Consider the following 22591-nt stretch of genomic DNA (forward strand, 5'->3'; position numbering starts at 1 on the left):
ACCATGTCTGACAGAGAGGAAGACAGTGAGGAGAACAGTCAGGAGAACAGTCAGGAGGGTAGTGATGACAGCTTGTAGAATACTGGTCGTGCTAATGTTGTCTTGTGTTCACCTCTGCATGTGTGTGTTCTGTGTTCACCTCTGCATGTGTGTTCTGTGTTCACCTCTGTGTGTGTGTTCTGTGTTCACCTCTGTGTGTGTGTCCTGTGTTCACCTCTGCATGTGTGTCCTGTGTTCACCTCTGCATGTGTGTTCTGTGTTCACCTCTGCATGTGTGTGTTCTGTGTTCACCTCTGCACGTGTGTTCTGTGTTCACCTCTGTGTGTGTGTCCTGTGTTCACCTCTGCATGTGTGTTCTGTGTTCACCTGCATGTGTGTCCTGTGTTCACCTCTGCATGTGTGTTCTGTGTTCACCTGCATGTGTGTCCTGTGTTCACCTCTGCATGTGTGTTCTGTGTTCACCTGCATGTGTGTTCTGTGTTCACCTGCATGTGTGTTCTGTGTTCACCTCTGCATGTGTGTTCTGTGTTCACCTCTGTGTGTTCAGTGCCGTGTGTCTGGCAAATAAAGTCAAGACCCCCTCAAAAGTTACGGTGTATTTCATTTTAAGGATGTGAACGGAAGCAACATCTCCAGGTGCTCCTTTGAGAACCAGGGCAAAACAGTGATGTGCACCCCTGATTATAATGTCAATCAGCAGCTTCATTAGGCAAACAATAGTTTGATTTGATGTGACACTGTGGCTGCACTGCCCCAACTTTTTTTCAATATAGAAATTCTATATTTTCAAGGCAAGGGAGGTAACGCAAACTCCTCACTTAATAGCTCCCATGTTTTTATTTGTATTTTGTGGTGAGTCCGTTCAGGTGGAAACTGTGATCTGTTGTACAGAACATGTGTGTACTTGAAATTGCACTTGTTTGTCTTAATAAATGTCAGTTTGTTCATAACATTTTGTGTCTCATTACATGTGGACATTTTCCGAATGTACTTGAAGCCTACTTATTTGCACTTAAACAGAAATATTGTCGTTATAGGGCCTGTGGGTTATTATGCTATGATGTTACTGGTCCGGCCCACTGTAGATCAAAGCGGGCAGTATGTGGCCCCTTAACTGAAATGAGTTTGCCACCCCTGCTCTGCAGAGTTGAAAGGAAGGCGGTCTCTGCTAACCATAACGAGACTTCTCCGCTCTCAGCACTATTTAGCTGCATTGCTAAAGCTGTTTAAGGAACACATGTTCATCTCCCAGTAGACCTTTCATGGACCACTGTGGCACAAAGCTGCCATGCTCCCCATCCCTGTTTCAGTTTCAGTGAATCCACCAAGGAAAGCCTTGGTTCCTTCATCAATGGCTGGCAGAAAGCAACATACTAATAGTGTCTGTAGTGTCATTCAGGTATTTTAGCATGTTACTGTATTTAATTATTAGCAGAAACAGATGATCTGTATTTGTTGTACTTGTTTCTGTGTTAACTCTCTACATCCACATGCCCTTTAACCTTATTAATGTTCACCACATGTACAACTCTCAAAATTACCTTTTAATTACTGCTCTACTCACGACTGACTTTGAAAAACAATTAATTAAGGATCCCACTCTTCGCACACTTTTGTAAAAAGAACACAGCTGAGAACATCAGGTTACATTTGAGTAGTTGTGCATCAAGTGGCTGTCCTGTTTAGGAAAACACCGTGCTGCAGTAGTTCATTTCTAAATTGCTCACATCTAAACTGTCGACAGTCTCTACATCAACGATTGGACAAAAACGGTGTAATCGCTCTTTGTGCAAAGCACCATCTGTTGCCTCAAATCAATGTTTAATGGCTGACACCTCCAGGCAAATGGGGGGAAGGGGGGTCAAAGTGTCAGCAAAGAAATATATTTATTTTGATTTGTCTGAGACGGTTGTCCCCCGCAGAGAAGCTGGGAGATGTAATGATGAGAAACATTTGTTCCATTCATCCTCCCATTAGTGCCTGCCCTGCTGTGCAAACGTACTGTTGCGAAGCGCAAGACGAGGTTAGATTGTCACATTACAGCGCTCCCCATAGAGCTGTACAAACACTGTTTGATAGAAAGAGACACAGACATGCACATACATAGATCCCCCCCACTGGAACCACCATCAACACTGTTTGCTACTTCCATGCTGATCTCCTGTACCGTGTTTGTGTGCCAAAGCCCTGTTTAAAATGTCACAGGCTTGATTGTTCAGATGCATAGGGTTTGAAAATCAAAGCCCCACACACTGTTAGTCTGATTGTGTTTTTTGGCTCATGGATGGATGTGTGGGGGGCATACAAGTGAATGAATCAACCATCCATGACTCACTGTTAACAGAGAAAATACGGCTTCATCGAGCAGCTTTGGTAGTAATTGAGTCTGAAAATCCACTTGAAAAACCGTTAGAAAAGAGGTCCATGGCAATGCCACACCCAACTTATTTTATTTCTGTGTGTTTATTGGTCTTACTGATAAGTTCAATGAAAATAATATTTTCAATCACTGTAAGACTATGGATAGTTGCGTTACTTAAATAATTGTTCCCCCACTTTCATATACATGCATGTGGTAATTGTATTAACTTCACACGTGATGTTGTAACATCATAATATCTAACCTATCAGCTTTTATTCAGTGGATGACAACATGTGTTTGGCTATCACCAACTAAGACAGACAATAAAGTCAAATTAAAGGAATAAGTTAATATAACTACAAAACATTTAGAAGCCCAGCGATTCCTCACTCAATACTCTTATCCTGGCTCTTGCTCCTCTTGTTGCCCTTTTGAAGACCCCTTCTCTGCTGCTGCTCTGACCCGTTCTCCATGCAGGCAGCCGAGCTAAATTCTGGGCCCGCTCAGAACTCCCCTCAATCCCTGAGCTGCACCAAACATGCTAATGGCTGGCGTCCAACCAACTTTCAATTTTGAACTCAACAAGATCCAGTAGAAGCTGCCACTGCTCCTTCACCCTGGCCAATTGGGGTGAGCGGAGATCCTGCTGCTTGCTGAGAGGGAAAGATGGACAGATTGGCTCAAACCGGGCCACCATGTTGGACCAAGCCAATCCCAGAATGTCTGAAAAATGACCTAATACAAATCTAATTGTACGCATCATTCTATATGTTCTACCTCGAGCACTGATGGCAGACACAGCTAACTGAACCCTGTTAGCATCACAGAAGTCTCTTTTTCATTTTCATGGCTGCGCTGCAGATCCTGTTGTTAAAGGTTTGGGCAATGTGGACCGGTTAGAATTGTGTTTAACGCACTGTATACTCCACAAAATGCTTGCAATGTGTAAGCAACATGTGAGCATCCTCCAAGAATCACGCACAAGTCTTCAGTCGGTGGGATCACTGTTGGATCGTATAAGACATGACTTCCTTAAAGCAGGAACAGCTGTTTGGCCTGCTTGGCTGCAACAGGGTTGGGATCTCAGGATTAAACGGGGATATTGAAGGTGAAACATTTAAACAGCAACTTGATAAGGTTGTTCCTATAGAAGTGATAATGGAATGTATTATCATAATTAGAAGAGCAAATGATTAGTAAGATGTGTCAATTGCATCAGTATTTGCCTCTGACCTCACAATAGTTGATGTCCCCTTGCTCTTATTTAGTTTCGCTTTGAAACATTCTGACATTCTTCGTGTGCAGAATCCTCTCTTAGAAATGATCAAGCTCGCCAGGAGAAGAAGAATAATTGACATTGCATACGTTTTTCATTACACAAAGGTCATTGTACCTTTAATGTACTCCTTGTAATTTACTTATTTAATTGTTTAGCTGTTTTGGTTTCTTTTAAAAGGTGACCTATCATGCTATATTTGAACAATATATTTTAGGGCCATACCTATATAAAGTATATACATACAATACCAAACAGATCCTGCATTTTAGCCATGCCTCATTTCGCTCTATTTGCTCTTTCCAGCCCTGTTTTTGCAGGGGGCTGATACTGTGAGCTGCAGCTGACCACGCCCCCCTGCAGGAGAGGGGAGCATGCTTTGAGATCAGCTGCTGGGCTGCAGCGGGGAGAAGAGGGGGAGAAAAAGAGATCTCCGTCCTCCGTGTTTTATTCTTATATGATTATATAGAGTCGTTATTCATTTGTTTTAAAGCTCAATAAATAACAAAGAAGACCTTTGACCGGCACTTTTCTAATTTTGTCCGGAAGATTTAAACTTTAACGGACATGTTGACCGGCGAAAACAAATCTAACTGAAACTCTGCCGCACGGTCCCCTCGTTCCTTGGAAGAGCCGGAGAGGAGGGTGTTTGTCATCTGCTGGTGGACTACCGGAGAGAATTACAGCGAGGGAGGGATTGCATTGAATTACAGGAGCAAACGCTTGCCTCGGGAGGGAGAAAAAGAGCCACAGCGGAGAATAAACAGAAGGGCAACCATGCGCGGGAAGTCTTCTTCGCTGCTTTTGCGGCAGACTACAGCGCCACTTACAGGCATGGCATATGTACTACAGCGTCTCCAGCGATTTCGAGCGGCAATGGCCGGCCGTGGCCCAACCTCTCATTCCCCTGATAGGTGGAGAATTGACCACTAAGCGGAGCACCACTTTTGTGACGTAGAAAATAATTCAAATCTGGATCAGTCTGTATCAGATCCGTTACAGCCACTTTTTTAGAGATTTGGGTATAGAGGAAAAGAGAGAGGGTTGTGTTTTCTGACACTTGGTGAGTTCCCTGGAACACCGGGGACACATATTCATGTATAAAAGACGTACAAAAGTGCATTTTGCATGATAGGTCCCCTTGAAGACAGCAGAAAGGCACTGGTTTGACTGTCAGTCCACCACGTTGGTCTACATCTATTGAGTATATAGTCATGGAATCTTTGCAAGGTGCTACAGTACAAGGATGAATTCTTATGCATTTGTGGTATCCACTTGTGAACGGAATACTTTTCAGTTTGGTGATAACATTCATTATCTTGGTGATATGTCAACTTTCTATCTAGCAAACCCTCATCAGGTGATCCTTTCAATCTGACTACTACTTTGTTTAATCTATCAGTTTGGTAGATCTATCATTTGAGCCTTGCAGAGCCTTTTCATGGCTGAAGACTCTTGCCTTGCCTTGGTATTGGAATGTACATGTTAAATATGAAAGGAGAAGCCTGGAGATTAAAATCAAAGAAAACTGCGGGAAATATTTGATAAAAACAAATATTATAAAAAAATATCGCAATTTTAGAGCTAACGATATCTAGTACCTGCTGGCAATTTACTGACCTAACATATGGACAGCGGGGGGCTTCTCAACATGCCTCTGAAACTGGGTTATGAGTTGTTAATAACACTCCCATGTCTCAACAAAACTTCTGTTACACCTGCTTTTACACATGAAGTGTTGATTTATGTGCAGATCAGCAAGTTATAAAAAATACAGTAATATTTTACCACTTAAGGATACAAAACAATTGATTTGCTCCAATTTCAGTTGCAGCTCTCTGTGGTCTAATTTGCATGCTTTATTTGAAAGTATTGCTTCATAACAGTAGAATCGATTGTTTTTGGTCATTTTCATATACGTTTTTATTACATTTCTCCACATTTGAGTTTGCTAATGTTGTGTTGGCTTCATCACTTGCTAGCTAATTTGCAATTGTTGTCATTTGGTGTTTATTGTATATGTTTGACTAATGGGTTTACTGTTTTTGCATTTCCAGGGAGCTCTGCGGTGTTCACCCAACAACCCACAGACCTGGTGGTGGTGGCGGGACACCCGGTGACCCTGCCCTGCACCATCCCCGGGTACCACGGCATGGTGCTATGGCTGCGGGATGGCATGGCCCTGGGAGTTAACAGGGATATTTCAGGTAATATCTCCTTTATTGAGTTGTCTGATCTCATCAGCTGATATACATGCTATAAAGGATTCTACATTAGTCAAGCATGATAGTGTAATAACATGTCATAAATGTACCATTAGACCACGATTTAAAGGGGACGTATTGTGAAAAAACGCACTTACTCAGTGCATATACTTTTTTTTAAATGGAGCCTGCAAACGTGTGAAAGCATACAGCACAATGTGGGGTGTGTCTCTAGACATCTCTAGACTGGAACAGCGGGGGCCAGTACGTGAACTCACCTCACAGGTGCACAAGCCAGGATAGAGGACATCAGACTCCAGAGAAAAGTTGCTCGAGTCCGAGTCCAAGTCAGATCGTCAATGTACAAGTCAAGTCCGAGTCATCGTGGGGGGAAAGATTCACGAGTCCGAGTCCAAGTCAGATCGTCAATGTACAAGTCAAGTCCGAGTCATCGTGGGGGGAAAGATTCACGAGTCCGAGTCCAAGTCAGAGCGTCAATGCACAAGTCGAGTCCGAGTCATTGTGGGGGGAAAAATTCACGAGTCCGAGTCAGCGTATGCGAGAATTCACGAGTCCAAGTCCGACTCGTGTCAATTAGTGCGCGAGTCCGAGTCGAGTCACGAGTCCCGAAAATCGGCACTCGAGTCCGACTCGAGTCCGAGTCCATCTCTGCCTAAGACCTTGAGACCATAGCTCCCCGCCGCGGCTTCAGCAATAGAGGCTTTGAACACCGCCCACTCTGGTTCAATGTCCCCAGCCTCCACAGGGATGCCCGAAAAGCTCCGCCGGAGGTGCGAGTTGAAGGCCTCCTGAACTTGGGCCTCCTCCAGACGTTCCCAGTTCACCCGAACTACACGTTTGGGCTTACCAGGTCTGTCCAGAGGCTTCCGCCGCCACTCGACCCAACTCACCACCAGATGGTGATCAGTTGACAGCTCCGCCCCTCTCTTTAGCCGAGTGTCCAAAACATACGGCCTCAGGTCCGATGATACGATAACGAAATCGATCATGGACCTTCTGCCTAGGGTGCTCTGGTACCACGTACACTTATGAGCATCCTTATGTTTGAACATGGTGTTTGTTATGGCCAATCCATGACTAGCACAGAAGTCCAGTAACAAACCACCACTCCGGTTCAGATCAGGGGGGCCGGTCCTCCCAATCACGCCCCTCCAAGTGTCTCCATCATTGCCCACATGTGCGTTGAAGTCTCCCAGCAAGATTGAAGAGCCCCATACAGGACTCTTTCCAGGGTCTCCAAGAAGGATGAAAACTCTGAACTGCTGTTTGGTGCATAAGCACACACAACAGTCAGAGTTCCCCCCCCCCCAATAACCCTGGGCCTGGCTCCAGAAGGGGACCCTTCCTCCGGGCCGGGTATCCTCACTTCTTAGTTCGTCTTTCATGAGGTCTTCGAACTTAGTCTGGCCCCTTGCCTGAGACAAATTTGTCTTGGGAGACCCTACCAGGAACACACGGTTCCAGACAACACAGCCCCCAGGTTAATCAGGGCACACAAACCTCTCCACCACAGTAAGGTGCTGGTTCTTCAGAGAGTTAAAACAATCCATTTTCTTTCAGAAGCTTGTAATGTTCGGTCGTACAGTGCATTGTACGTGATAGGCTAAGGGGCGGGACATCTCTCAGCGGTTCACCGATCACAACAGAGCTGGCCAGCTAACCAATCAGAGTAGACTGGGCAGCACAGGCAGTATGAGAAAAATAAAGAGCTTTTTGAACATTAAAGCATGGAGACATGTCACAGTATGGACACTAAAATACAAATATGAACCTGAAAATAAGCAGAGTATATAATCTTTAAGAAAATGTTATAGCCTCAAAGTAACAAAAACTCATTATTTCTTCAATCTTTAGTTACTCCATGTCTACTTGCCAATTGACTACAAGTTTTTGTTTCACAATGTACATTTATACTTTCTATTGTACTTTCCACTGTGAGGAAATAATAGCATTTGTTAAGTTAACATGTGGCTGTTACTAAGGCTCTTTGACCTACGTTTCTATTGTTAGAAATAACATTTGTTTAAATGTATTTCTGAGTTCTGGTTGCATGGCGACATCACTCAAACAGGGAGAAGAACACACTTTATGAAGTAAATATAACTTCCACTGTTGTAAAATAGTTGTTAGCTTGTTGGAACACACAGGAAATGTTATCAAGGCTCAGGTAAGGTAAAATCGACATATCTATGATATGAACATAACATAAGTAAGAGAGAATGGTTGCTTGAGACAAACCAGTTCAAGGAGGATTGCACAGTCAGTATCATTACTGTACACCCTACACAGATAGATACATTAATCATATTTCCCAAAAAATAACTGAAAGAAATAACTCATAACCAAGCTTGTGTCAACAGAACGGAGAAATACACATCTAGAAGGCTCGCATATATAACCCATAAGTACAGTGGTATGCCCGGCTCACTGCAGTGCAGACTTTCTCACCAGTAATCCTCTTAAAAGAGACCATAAACTGCTGTGCCCCAGGTAAGATGAGCTCTTGGACCTTAGGGGGCTGGACACTGCAGCTAACACAATTCACTGTTATTGCCTCCACTAAGTGCTGATGAAATAAGAGTTTTCTTTTATGAGGAGTAGCCCATGGAATAAACTGTTGAGCTTCCCCCTCAGGCACCCTGTTCTATCCAGAGTGTAGAGTGTACGCCGGACACTGAGAGAAGCTACTCGGGTAATGAAATCATAATTCTAAACTAGGGCACATGTAAGCAGATTCAAACACTTTAGAGACTAATGTAGGATTAGGTTGACAGCACACTTTTATAGTTAAAATGTAACAGGCAAATAGAGAGAGCTTAAAGGTCCCATGACATGGCCATTTCTCCTGATCATAATTCCATTATTGAGGTCGAGATTTACATTGTGCAATTTTCCAAACTCACATTGGTTTTCTCATACAGCATCTCTGTAAAGTGTGTGTATTCACTGACTTCCACTCTCTGTCCTAAACGCCTTGTTGGAGCTCCTGCCCCCCCTCCCTGTGTGCTCTGATTGGTCAGCTCGCTGCTGCGAGGAGCTGACAGTGTGATCTGGCTTACTGGTGTGGTGTCCTGCTGGCTGCAGACAGCGAGACATCGCGAATGGACGCGGGAAGGGGGGCTGCTGAGGGGGCTGCAGCAGCGGCCCCACTAGCATGCAGAAAAAGCTACATAACACACAAGGGGATGGGTAATAACCGGAAAAGCATGACATGGGACCTTTAAACTTCCTCTGTGGAGGAAGTGACATTTTAAGTGAAGGATTTGAATGTGCAGTGATGATACACTGAGATTACAAAGAGTGCAAGTGGTGAACACATGACCAGGAAGTTAGCATCACGAAGGAATGGAATATCAACATTGGATTTTGGAATATTGCAGAAAATGTGTCAAACACATGTTTATGATGTCTACATGTGTTGTTCAGCAGGATCATCTACACATATTAACACTAATGTTATGAATTGTGTGCCTTAAATGTAGTCCACAGAAGTAAACCATATGCTAAAAACAAACCACATCGGGCACATGTCTGCGCAACACTAACGCCAATGCTAAAGGCGGCTAATGTTGAGCGTGATGCCGCTTAGTCTCATGAAAGGTTTCCTATCATGCAAAATGCACTTTTCTTTTTAACAAAATGTTTATTTAACCACATGCAGATCAATTTTACATTGTTGAAATAAAAAAACAAACAGAAAAACAAACAATTACTTACAGTTCAGCAAACAGAGAAGTATACATCATGGTATCCTAAAAGTTACATCCAAACAAAGAGGAATGAGAGAATATTGAATCGGCAACACATAAATAAATTAAAATACACAAGAATTAGTTTGTTCAAGTCCACCCTTATATCTTTACAGCACCTTTTCACAAGTGTAGCCCAAAATGATCGATTACAGAAGTCATCTATTTACAAACACATCCGACTTCATCTGGAGTCTTGCTGTTATTTTTTCCATTGAGAACACCGCCAGTAGCCTGTCTCGCCACTGACGTAGGGTGGGTGGCAGTGGTTCAAGCCAAGATATCGTTATCATCTTTCTTGCAACCAAGAGAAGGATATGCAGCAAATAACCCTTTGTCTTATCCATAGCCCCTTCTGGGATTACTCCTAAAATGTAATATTGTGCATCTAGTGGTAAATTAATATTCAAGATGGCCAATATTTCTGTACAAATCCCTTCCCAGAATGACTTCAGCTTCGGGCAGTCCCAAAAATGTGAGTGTGATCTCCAATCTGTTTACAGTCCCTCCAACACAAACGTGTTAACGCTCCGTTATATTTTGAAACAATAAGAGGTTTTCCAATTAAATTCTTTCCATGAAGGGCTATTTGTTATCTGATGTCCCCTTTCACACCCATCTTCCCACGAGTCGTCATCAATAATAACATTCATCTGCATCTCCCATGTTTCCTTAATATCCAAAGTATTCCCTGACATGTGTCCTTGCAGACATTTGTATATTTGTGACACTCTTTTCTTTCATAATCCTTATTAGTAACAATTCTATGGAAGTGGGTGTTCGCTTAAGTGTGTTCCATTCTCTATGTGACATTAAATCATTTCTCAATTGCAAGTATCTATAGAAATCACTAGAACCTAAGCCAAATGTATCTAGTAATTGTTTAAATGAACAAAAAATGTCACCCTCAAACATTTGGTCTATTATAATAAGTCCTTTCCTAAAGTCCCCATTCTTTGCAATCTCCATCACCCAATTGTTAGTGGTGCTTCCACTTTTTAACCCCACTATTGACCTTACTTTCTGGGTGCACTTCATCCATTCATTCTCCATGAATGAATGGATGAAGTTTCCTCCAGCTCTTTTGCCCCAGAAATGGCAGCATCTCAAGAGGCATTAATGGGCATGATTCCTTCTCTAATTCCAACCAAGTCGTCTCCCCGTTTTGTGTAAGCCATTCAACCATAGCACCCAGTTGTGCTGCCCAGTAGTACAACTTCAAATGGGGAAGGTTGAGGCCTCCTTCATTCTTTGAATATGTGAACAGCTTCAATATAATCCTAGGCTTCTTCTTTTGCCATATACATGTGGAAATCAACTTGTCTATCATTTTAAAGACCGAGACTGGAACATAGAGGGGGAGAGACTGAAACAGATATAATAATCTGGGAAGTATATTCATTCTTACAGTGTCAATTCTACCAAATAATGAAGCCAATCTAGCCATATTTTATTTTATTTCCGCCATTAATCTACCATAATTTGCCTTGTATAACTGTGAAGGTTTTGGAGAGATAATGATTCCCAGATACCCTAACCTTGTGCTGACCATTTAAATGAAACCTCCTTGTCGAATTGAGATGGCCAATCACCCGCTAACATCATAGCCTCCGATTTGGATTCATTAACTGTATACCCTGACACTTCACCAAACTCATCCAGGCAACTCCATAAAGTTGGAATTGAGGTTAGAGGATCACTAATATATAATATCACATCGTCCGCGTACAACGATAGTTTGTGTGATCCTCCCCCCTCTGATATTCCATGGATTCTAGGGTTCTCCTTATCATTTCTGCCAGTGGCTCTCTACTAATCGCAAATAGCAGTGGGGAGAGGGGCGATCCTTGTCTGGTCCCTCTGTATAATTTAAATTGTTCAGATGTGTAGCCATTAACGCGGACCCTTGACACCGGATCGGAATTCAGAACTCTAACCCATTTAATCAAATCTGAATGAAATCCCATCTTCTCTAGTGTATATTCCAATTATAGCCATTCTATCCTGTCAAATGCTTTCTCAGCATCTAAGCTATATATATATATATAGCTTAGATGCTGAGAAAGCAGGAAGAGAACTTCTACCCTCATCCATATATATATATATATATATATATATATATATATATATATATATACTATAGGATTACAGCCTCTCGTGGGCCAAGTCCATTACGCAACAGGATCTGGATGAGGGTAGAAGTTCTCTTCCTGTCGGGCCATACTGATGTTTTTGCATGTTTTATCCATTTTACTGCAAATAGACTCTCGATCATCATACAGTATATGTGCAGTGAATGGTGTTTTCTACGAGGCGGATAGGAAGGCCAATACAGCTTTTTCATTACTTTCAAGGAAACCTTAAAATGGAGTACAGGTCAACCTTTAGCCATAATAAGATATAAAATATAAACATTTTGATGGACTACACAAATCAATCAAAAAGTATGTCTTCAAAAAATGCTTTTATACACACACATTTAGCTAGATAATAGGAAAACCACACCTATACAGTATGTAGCTCACCAAATGATTTGAACTACTCAATATTCGTTGGAAGAGATCAGCAAAATTGTTGTGTTTTATTGTGAATTAATTACACATATTCTTGTTAAATCATGACTTTACTCTCTAGATGTGTCAAATGTTAGATGAGGCAATATATTGCAATGTTGGGGAAGACAAATTATGAATCAAAAAGCTGCAATGGCGATCCATTGTTTAGCCAGAGCCTCAAAACGGCTCCTATGGGTGACTTCAGTGACAAACGTCCATAAGTGATATTGTCTATTGTTGTTTGTTGCCAACAGAACCCACCTAACGATACGACCGTAAAAAAAACTACCCCTGAAGAAACTCACTTTCATGTGGCTTTGGTCATGCGTACGTACTGTGCGAGTAATAAGGTGCAGTATGGCTGGGTGTGTCCTGTCATAATATTTGTTGAAAAACTATAACTTTCACTGACAAATAACTATATTCATGAATATAAAAACTAAGGGTTTATTTACCTTGATAGATAGAAAGGGGAAACTAATATAACATTGAAATGGAAGAGGATGGCTCTGCCAATGGTTTCCCATTATTTCATTGACCGACAGGTTGCAGTCATGCAACAGGAGGTGCAGAGATGTGGCAGCAATGTGCCGACAAAGGTAGGGAAGAAGAAGACTGCAGGCTGGTAAATTGGATATAAATAATGCAGGTTTCAGGATTTATCCACAGAGGTCTCCTCCTCTCAAACAGGCGCGGTGATTAAAGCCGTAAAAACACTGAAGGAAGCAGTTTCACTTTAAAAATGTGTTTACAACCTGGACACTAAGTTTGCTCAGCCCTTTTCTCTGAAAACATTCATACCAGGCTGATGATCCTTATCTGGTCAAAACATATGGCTAACATCAACACATCTTAGCGAGTATGGCAAGAATGTGGCTTGAAGACAGCTTCTGGCTGACAAACAAAATACTGACGCATCAACTCACCGTTGAATACAATTACAGATTTCTCTAGGTTTTAAAAAATGGCTAGCAACATTTTGGATAGTGCCCAACTCAACAAAAAATTCAACATAAGTTGTGTCGTTTTTACATAATAAAGGGCTGAAGTGACACATCTTTAAGTGAGATACTTTCTTTTCGTGTTTTACGGTATGTAAGGGCCAGGGCCAAAGGCAAGGCAGAATGATGTTTGACAATATGATTCTCCAGTGAACATCTTCCTCTTCTTTATTTATTTTGAATACCTATTTACATCCAATACAATCTCTCTAACCACCATGATGATTTACGGTTCCATTTGCTTTGCTTAAAAAGTGTAAGAGCCATTTAGGCAGATGAATATGTAAAAGTTTAAGTTGGCAAGACAGTTGGATATCCTTTTAATTTAATTTAACCCCCCCCCCCCCGAGGCTAAACGTCAAGGTTGGTTGATAAATAAACAGATTCACCAGGAGAGTTTTCTTGACTAAGAATGAATTCTGGGGGTTGGAGCTTAGACTTTCCGACTTTCAATTTTAAGGACCACCCTAGTGTTAAAGTTTAATGTCTTCAGGTAGATAGTGATTTACTTTAAATAAAACATCAATACTGAGCTGCCTCTGTGACTACTAGAACATCTCCTCGCAAACAAAGTGGCTTAATAACTATTACCTTGGATAAACGGCCAATATCAAATAGATTAACATTACAACTAGTGTATTGTTTGCACATTATTTATATACCTTCCTTTATGTCAGTGTTTTTGAACCTATCTTTAGTCAAACCCACCATTCTCTCAGCTTTATTGAGGATATAGGTCTTCATCCCAAACATACAAATCCCACAGTGGGTATTTTCTTCTTTGGTTTACACTTTGAAAGACATCTTGTTAGCTGAATGTATCTGCGTGTTGAGTGTTGTATCACACATTGGGAAAACACTTCAAAACATACCGTCCAGCTTTTCTGCTTCTTGATACACAACAACATGAAACGTTTCCTCATCAGTATGTCCAGCTGGGTTACAAAAAGTCAACATTTGAATGTTGCAATTTATTACAACATCTGCTACTCTGGCAGATGGTTAATCGTGTTTTGCTCTTTTGCGAACCACATGTGACTTCTTACCCCCCTCACGTCTTCCATCTTTCCCCCGGCTGTTTTGAAGACTCAAACTGCCTGCGGAAACAAATCCCTCCAATCAGCTTTATGAGTGGAGTGTGTGTTGAGGTGCAGGGCGAGGTCAATAACGGCACACCTCATCGGCATGTCTTTGACCTCCAGTAGAAGTGAAGACACTACATCATGTGTTGCTAGGTTTGTAATGCCATGCAGACATATTTGAGCAAGTTAACATGATGCATCCCCCAGAAGACCCTGCCTGCATAATGGCCTCTTTTCCCTGCTCCTACGCAGTGTTCACCTAATTGGGCCAGGGAGAACAATTCTCCGCCATGACATCTTCCCCATCTCACTCCAGGGCCTTTCCCTGGTGTCCCTGCAAGTCATAATGACCTGGACCCCAGGGACCCACCGGTGTCTAACCAAACATTACTATCGACTGAGCTTGGCAGAGGGAGATAGAAAGGACAGAAGCTCAGAGTGTGCACATGTTCACGAGTCTTTATCCCTCCTGTTGGGTTCGTTTCTCCCCCTTTACTTTAGTGTTCCCTGTTAATTTTGGTTTGAACTGCTCCTACATTAACACAAAAACAATGAATGTATTGAACAGCCTTTTAAGCTGTAAACACTTTCTCAGACTCATTGCAGTGAATATACATGAATAGGCACTGAAAATGTAAATGAGCATGGTGTCAAGTTGTGGGTGTGTACTATCTGATGGATAACCATTATCTTGGGCAGTGGTACTCAACCTTGTCCTAATCAGGAGCCACATTGACGAAAAAATATTTTTGCAAGAGCCACAATCCAAAAACGCTCCTTTCCTCCCTGAAACCATTATGCATTTAGAATATGGATAATAGTAATATGTTACTAAGGAATGAAAAGCATAATGTACAGTGCAATAACTGTGATTTATTATTTTCACTGCAACCACAAAACACACATTGCTGACTGCCCATAACAACAGATAACAGACAGCATGTTTACTGATCATCACAGCCCATAGCAACAGATAACAGACAGCATGTTTACTGATCATCACAGCCCATAGCAACAGATAACAGACAGCATGTTTACTGATCATCACAGCCCATAGCAACAGATAACAGACAGCATGTTTACTGATCATCACAGCCCATAACAACAGATAACAGACAGCATGCTTACTGATCATCACTGCCCATAACAACAGATAACAGACAGCATGTTTACTGATCATCACAGCCCATAGCAACAGATAACAGACAGCATGTTTACTGATCATCACTGCCCATAACAACAGATAACAGACAGCATGTTTACTGATCATCACAGCCCATAACAACAGATAACAGACAGCATGTTTACTGATCATCACAGCCCATAGCAACAGATAACAGACAGCATGTTTACTGATCATCACAGCCCATAGCAACAGATAACAGACAGCATGTTTACTGATCATCACAGCCCATAGCAACAGATAACAGACAGCATGTTTACTGATCATCACAGCCCATAGCAACAGATAACAGACAGCATGTTTACTGATCATCACAGCCCATAACAACAGATAACAGACAGCATGTTTACTGATCATCACAGCCCATAGCAACAGATAACAGACAGCATGTTTACTGATCATCACAGCCCATAGCAACAGATAACAGACAGCATGTTTACTGATCATCACAGCCCATAACAACAGATAACAGACAGCATGTTTACTGATCATCACAGCCCATAACAACAGATAACAGACAGCATGTTTACTGATCATCACTGCCCATAACAACAGATAACAGACAGCATGTTTACTGATCATCACAGCCCATAACAACAGATAACAGACAGCATGTTTACTGATCATCACAGCCCATAACAACAGATAACAGACAGCATGTTTACTGATCATCACTGCCCATAACAACAGATAACAGACAGCATGTTTACTGATCATCACAGCCCATAACAACAGGGGGGTATACTGCGAAGCAGGATTTTCGCTTAGCCGGCTAAATTCAGGGAAAACTCCGGCTTTCCGGTCATCCGAAGCTGGTTCTCTTTTTAGCAGGCTAGATCTCCATGGTAATATATGCTAAGCAGCTAACCTGGTCGGGACCAGGGGCCTATGCTACGAAGCTGGTTCAACCTAACCTGGATATGTTTGAGTTAGCCGGTTGGCCTAATCCAAAACATACGCGCTCTCGCTAAACGGTCCTACGACGCTGGTTATCAAGTGGATCGCTCAAGCCAGCCGTGTCCTATCTAGTTAGGTGCGCGTTCACATGAAATGGGTGGTATTTGGAGCATTCGACCAATCACAAACATGGAGAAGCGTACTGACAGCGCAGCGTCATACTTCCTGAATGAAAAGTGAACTTTAATACTAGTCAAAAATGAAGAAGTTAAACTTTAAACATCCATGACTTAAACACTTTATCCAGGATAAAAGCCACATAGCTGCACCTGCAAGGTGAATACAGCTGGCAAAAGAAAAAGTGTTTGAATGCGTACATTAACAGGTTTATGATATCACTGCCCCGTCTAAAACACGATCTGACTTCAATTACATTTGACTCGAGTGTTTCGTCAACTTATGTGTTGCTTAAAATAATACTTCTGCATACAGTCTGTGACACAGTGAGTGTTGCACGGCCAGATACGGCTCAGCTGACTCAGATAAGGAGATATATGATACATTATGAAGTGATATGCCGCGGACTGTACTTAATGTACTCTGATCCGGTTACTTATGTTGTGACCGATATTTAAGTAAGCTTTCTTAACGCTAATGTTATAATAGTCAGATTGCTCTGAAGATGGAGGTGATATTCTATTAATGTTCACGTTCACACAGTCGGTGATTTTTGCCGGCCGTCTTTCCTGCGACGGCAGTTTTTCTGTATTTCCTTTCTCCTGTAATATGACTTGATCGCTTTAAACTCCGCACACTGAGCTCTGATTGGTCAGCAGGCGGTGCTTTCACTGAGTTGAGCTCTTAGCCTGCAACCTAACCTGGTCCCGACCAGGTTAGCTGCTTAGCATATATTACCATGGAGATCTAGCCTGCTAAAAAGAGAACCAGCTTCGGAGGACCGGAAAGCCGGAGTTTTCCCTGAATTTAACCGGCTAAGCGAAAATCCTGCTTCGCAGTATACCCCCCAGGTTAGGTTGCAGGCTAATAGCTCAACTCAGTGAAAGCACCGCCTGCTGACCAATCAGAGCTCAGTGTGCGGAGTTTAAAGCGATCAAGTCATATTACAGGAGAAAGGAAATACAGAAAAGCTGCCGTTGCAGGAAAGACGGCCGGCAAAAATCACCGACTGTGTGAACACAGTCACAAACAGCACTTCATTCTTGATTGCACATCAATGTAAAGAACTAGAGTGAACTTGAAAGCCTATATCTTTCTATGTTTTTTCCTCTCTCTTCAACTGTGGATGTTTATTCAGGGCTGACAGTGTAATTGGCCGTTTTGCCCGGACAACCGATGAGAGCCCTTCTTGCTGACACCACACTGTTTCCTTATATAATCTCTGCTTTTTCATTGTCCTGCGCACTCTCGGGCAGACTTTTCATACTCTGTCCGACCTGTGACATTAATCTATTGTATCGTGTATTTGAAGCTTCAAATAAATAACCAAAAGACAGCTTTGCTTGATTCACCATTTATTTGTTTTGATCACTTTTGACTTGTACTCTCCAGCCGTGTTTGGGAGCCATATTTCCATAACACCATTTAAACAGGTTATTATAGTTGTTGAAAGAGCAGAAAGAAAACACATGTACAGGCCTGCTGGATCAAAACAGATAAGCAATTGTCAAACTAAACACTGTTGAACGAACAAAAGCACGAGCATTGAAGTAGGATATTGCAGTAATTCAAATCAAATATGGATTTAATGAAGGAGTGAAGATTGAAATGTAATGTAATGCTACTGCACTGCTAATGGCCTTTGAAAGGAAAGATGTTGCTTTATAGAAGAAAGCTGAAGGAAGTCCTAACATGAGGAATAAGTTAGCATTTGACCACTTCCGGTTCCCGAGTCTCATTGTCTTTTTTGGTTAAATACCTGAAATAAGATCTGTGGTTAACACAAGCTTAAGATATTTTGCTGTTTGATTCTACAACATAAAATACGTCAGAAAAGACCCCACTGGTGAATGTCCGAAGCTTCAAAGTGTCGTAGAAAAACGGTAGTTGCCAGCTGATGCCAGCTGCAAGTGTCTGAATAAGACTACTAAACGTCAACTTGCAGAACATGCATGATAAAGCCGCCTTTAGCTTGCGACCAGTCGACTGTAATCACCTTTTATTATAGCCTAACGTTAGCTTATCACATATAGCAATTGCGTTTAGGGTTAAATAATCATAACAGCGGTGTCATCTTGTTAAGGTTATCCTGTGGAACAAAATGTGTTAGTATCATCGACATGTGTTTGCCAAAGAGAATATGTTCTGCAATATTCCAAAATCCAACAGAAAAATCCCATTGCTCTTTGTTGCGGTGCTTACTGACGGGCCGATACGATAGGATACCTTATGATATAACTTTATCATCAGATCGAGTCTGAAATGTTTCTTGCATCACAGCAGCTCCATTTGCAACATTAACAAGGACAAATATGTAGGACAAGATACAAGGGAACGGACATTGAACAAGACATGAAAAGAAACATGCACAAGACCCTCTAACGTACATTTGACCTGGGATTTGATGGTCACAATTCATATTCAGTGTTCAGGACGTGGTTGGGGTCAGAGATGATGTTTTGGCCAGCCTAACTATGTTGTTATAGTCTATAACAACATAGTTCGACTGGCCAACATGGTCTTCGTACAAAAATCAGTCATCCCTGCAACACTATTAAATTCTTCAAAAACATTCTATTTTTTATTGTACGAGGTATTTTTTGTATGTTCCCTGGCTTTTGACCATATGCTCCTGGCATCCATCAGGTTCCTTGTAATGATATTAAATAATGCAGAAGGTGCCTGAATCCATTCGTACAGGACCTTATTAGCAAACCTACCTTGCAGAACATCTTAATTACAAATGAGTGAAAATCATTCAATTAACACCCAAGCTACACATTAAAAAGGTATGTTTACATCCTTATAGCTCTCAACATAAAGCTGGTTGAATAGCTAATGTCTGATTAAAAAGATTGACAATATTAATTGTCAACACATGCCCACATTAAATAACTTTCCCTTAAGATTTGATTTATAAAACATGCAGGCTCACACAAATGTCCAATTGTGAAGAAAAGGGAAAATAATGTCAGGCCCCTTCGTGTGTCAGATATTTTACATCACTAACTCACGCCATTTCCAAACACAAAACTGAACACATTCTGCATGCCAATTGCATCATAATGTTCTCTTTCAAGGCGTCGTTTAAACAGAAAATGCTTTCGAGGCAGAATACATGTTACATTTCTCCGTGCTGGCTAGAATCCGACTGACAGCTCCACTTTGTCCACATTTCCTCTGCATCCGGATCGCATTTCAACAGAGGTGGGAGTAAGTCCTACATGTGCAAGTCATGAGCAAGTCTCAAGTCAAGAACTTACAAGTATCAAGCAAGTCCCAAGTCACTGTGGTGAGAGTCAAGCAAGTCAAGTCATTGCTCAGGTCAAGCAAGTCAAGTCAAGTCATCCAACATTCTGATGAATAAGCCCAGTTTCCGCATTTAAATCAGTTCAAAGACAGTGGTTATGAAAATGGATTCAACCCACACTATGATCTTCATTACATACACAGTTAATCATTTGAAATCTAATTTAGACCGATGACAATCATATTAGATTCATATTAACCCCAGAACTGCAGACAATATAGCTAGGACTCAAAAAGTCTGTTCAAAAAGGCAGAATTCCAGGTAAGAAAATCATATATGGCATTTGCCATTACCTACACATATTTAATTTAAATGTCTGTTAACACTAGAACCGCCAACAGCGTCAGCGCCTACATAGATATCATTTTCAAGGGGGAAATAAATAAACGAGCTCTCTCTCTCTCTCAATTCAATTCAATTCAAAGGGGCTTTATTGGCATGAAAGTTAAATTAAACAATGTTGCCAAAGCATCACAATACAAAATAATTAACAACATTAACATACATTTAAAATGTTTACATATTATTGATGATATATATACAGTGATATAATTACATTTCAACACGTGTGTGTGTGTGTGTGTGTGTGTGTGTGTGTGTGTGTGTGTGTGTGTGTGTGTGTGTGTGTGTGTGTGTGTGTGTGTGTGTGTGTGTGTGTGTGTGTGTGTGTGTGTGTGTGTGTGTGTGTGTGTGTGTGTGTGTGTGTGTGTGTGTGTGTGTGTGTCATTCACTGTCCCTCAGGTTGTGGCATGAGTATACATATTGGGCAGCAAGGTGTGCCTTGTCTCCTTCTCCTAGGAGTACTCTCAGTCTTGAGAGGTCATCAACCTCCTTGAAACCTGGGATTACAGAGTTCAACTTGTTCCAGTAAACGCTCCTTACTTCGTTGAATGTTTGGCACTTCAGGAGGAAGTGCATCTCTGTCTCGGTCTCACCTGTCGTACAGTGACCACATATTCTGTTCTCTTTTGGTTGCCAGGATCTTTTGAGTCTTCCTGTTTCGATTGCCAGTCTGTGGTCACTGAGCCTGTGCTTGGTTAGGATCTGTCTCTGCTTTCTATCTCTGACAGTAGAGAGATATTCTGCCAGCTCGTACTCTCTGTTTAGAGCCAGGTAACATTCTAATCTGCTTTGGCTTCTCGTCTCGTCTTTCCAATGTTGTAAATAGTTGTCTTTACATTGTGCTATAATGCGTTTGACTGCGATTGGTGTTTGGAGAGTAGTGCTGCTGAGAGACGGGTCAGAGTGGCTCTGAGAGGGGGCAGCTAGCCTCAGCACCAGCTGCCATAGGGGACTCTTTTCTGGGGTCAGCTCTGGAGGGCTTTGGAGTGGAGGGTGTCTCGGGGGCTGGATCTAAGGTGGTTAAAGAATGTTAGTGCTCTCTTTTGAGTGTTGATGATCAGTGGGTATCTGCCTAATTCTGCTCTACATGCATTCTCTGCAGACCCTGCATACAACTGTTCTCTTCTTATTAGAGCCATCGACAAAATACAAAAACAATTGCAAATATTTAATTTTTTTTTAATCTTCACATCAGTATGTAGTGTCTCTGCTGGGACGTGTCTCCATGCTTTCTGTTCAAAAAGCTCTTTATTTGTCTCATACTGCCTGTGCTGCAGCACCTCTTTTCACCCTCTGTCTGAAACCAGAGCCCAGCCTGCTCTGATTGGTTAGCTGGCCGGCTCTGTTGTGATTGGTCAACCACTCAGAGATGTCCCGCACCTAAGCCTATCACATATGTGTTGGAGCACTAGCCAATAGAAGTGCGAGTGTTACATAGTGATGTCACTATGTTACGGAAGGATTTTTTTATCACGTTTTTAGTAGCTCTTTTAGTAATTTAGTAATATCTCGTTGAGGCTAGGACTTCTCTTCAGATGATATGTTCACATGCTATCCATCTGGTTCAAAGGTAGGTAGGAGAATAGCAATCTGATTAAGGAAGAGCTGCATGTATAAATGGGTCAATAAAACCATACTAATGCAGTGCATTTACAATATGTTAAAGGTGGGGTAAGTAAGTTTCAGAAACCGGCTCGAGATACACTTTTTGTTATATTCCATGGAATGCTCTTAACATCCCGATAGCAATGAATATCTGAAGTGCTTTGACAAAAAATCCACAAAAAAATGTCATCTGTAGAAGCCGTAATACTGTAAAAAGTACAACCAATCGGATGGCCTACCTGCCTGTCAGCCTTCCATCGGGGCACAAACTTATCTCGTGCCCTCATTGGTCATGTGCGCGTTCGTGTGTGTTGGAGGAGGGGCTCTATAAGGAAGTGGCAGATTTTCTCCTGTTGTGTATTTTCAAATTCTAGCGATCTCGAGCCGGTTTCTCAAACTTACCTACCCCACCTTTAAAGCTCCCATGTCATGGCCAATTCTACTGATCATAATTCCATGGTTGAGGTCTACTAGAATAGATTTATATTGTGCAATTTTCCAAACTCACATTGGTTTCTCACAGCATCTCTGTATAGTATGTGTTTTCTCTCTGTGAGCCCACTGTGCTCTGATTGGTCAGCTCGCCCACTCTGTTCTGTTGAGTCCACCACCGTTACAGCGGAACATCAGTGATTATGTGTTACCATTAGGGTTGCCAACTTCCAGAAATGGAGAAACGGGACACATGCATGTGTCCCCCGCGCGCGAAGATTTTCGGGTTTCTGGCGGATATAGTTACTTTTTTTTGTTACTTTATTTCGGTTTTAGGGTTAGGGTTATGTTATTGAATTATTTTGGGGGAGCCAGCCCCCTAGGGTTCGAGGGGT

At 41.9% G+C, this 22591-nt stretch overlaps 1 protein-coding gene across 1 annotated transcript in view; it reads left to right on the top strand.

The window, feature by feature from the left end:
• Window positions 1–22591, top strand: part of kirrel3a (kirre like nephrin family adhesion molecule 3a) — a 366436-nt gene that overhangs the window by 184693 nt on the left and 159152 nt on the right. Inside the window, exon 2 of the mRNA XM_034098423.2 lies at window positions 5696–5845. Coding sequence (XP_033954314.1) covers window positions 5696–5845 — 150 coding nt within the window. The remainder of the gene's footprint in view (window positions 1–5695; window positions 5846–22591) is intronic.

This window comes from Pseudochaenichthys georgianus, chromosome 14, assembly GCF_902827115.2.
Source record: "Pseudochaenichthys georgianus chromosome 14, fPseGeo1.2, whole genome shotgun sequence".
In the NCBI taxonomy this organism is placed as follows: Eukaryota; Metazoa; Chordata; class Actinopteri; order Perciformes; family Channichthyidae; genus Pseudochaenichthys; species Pseudochaenichthys georgianus.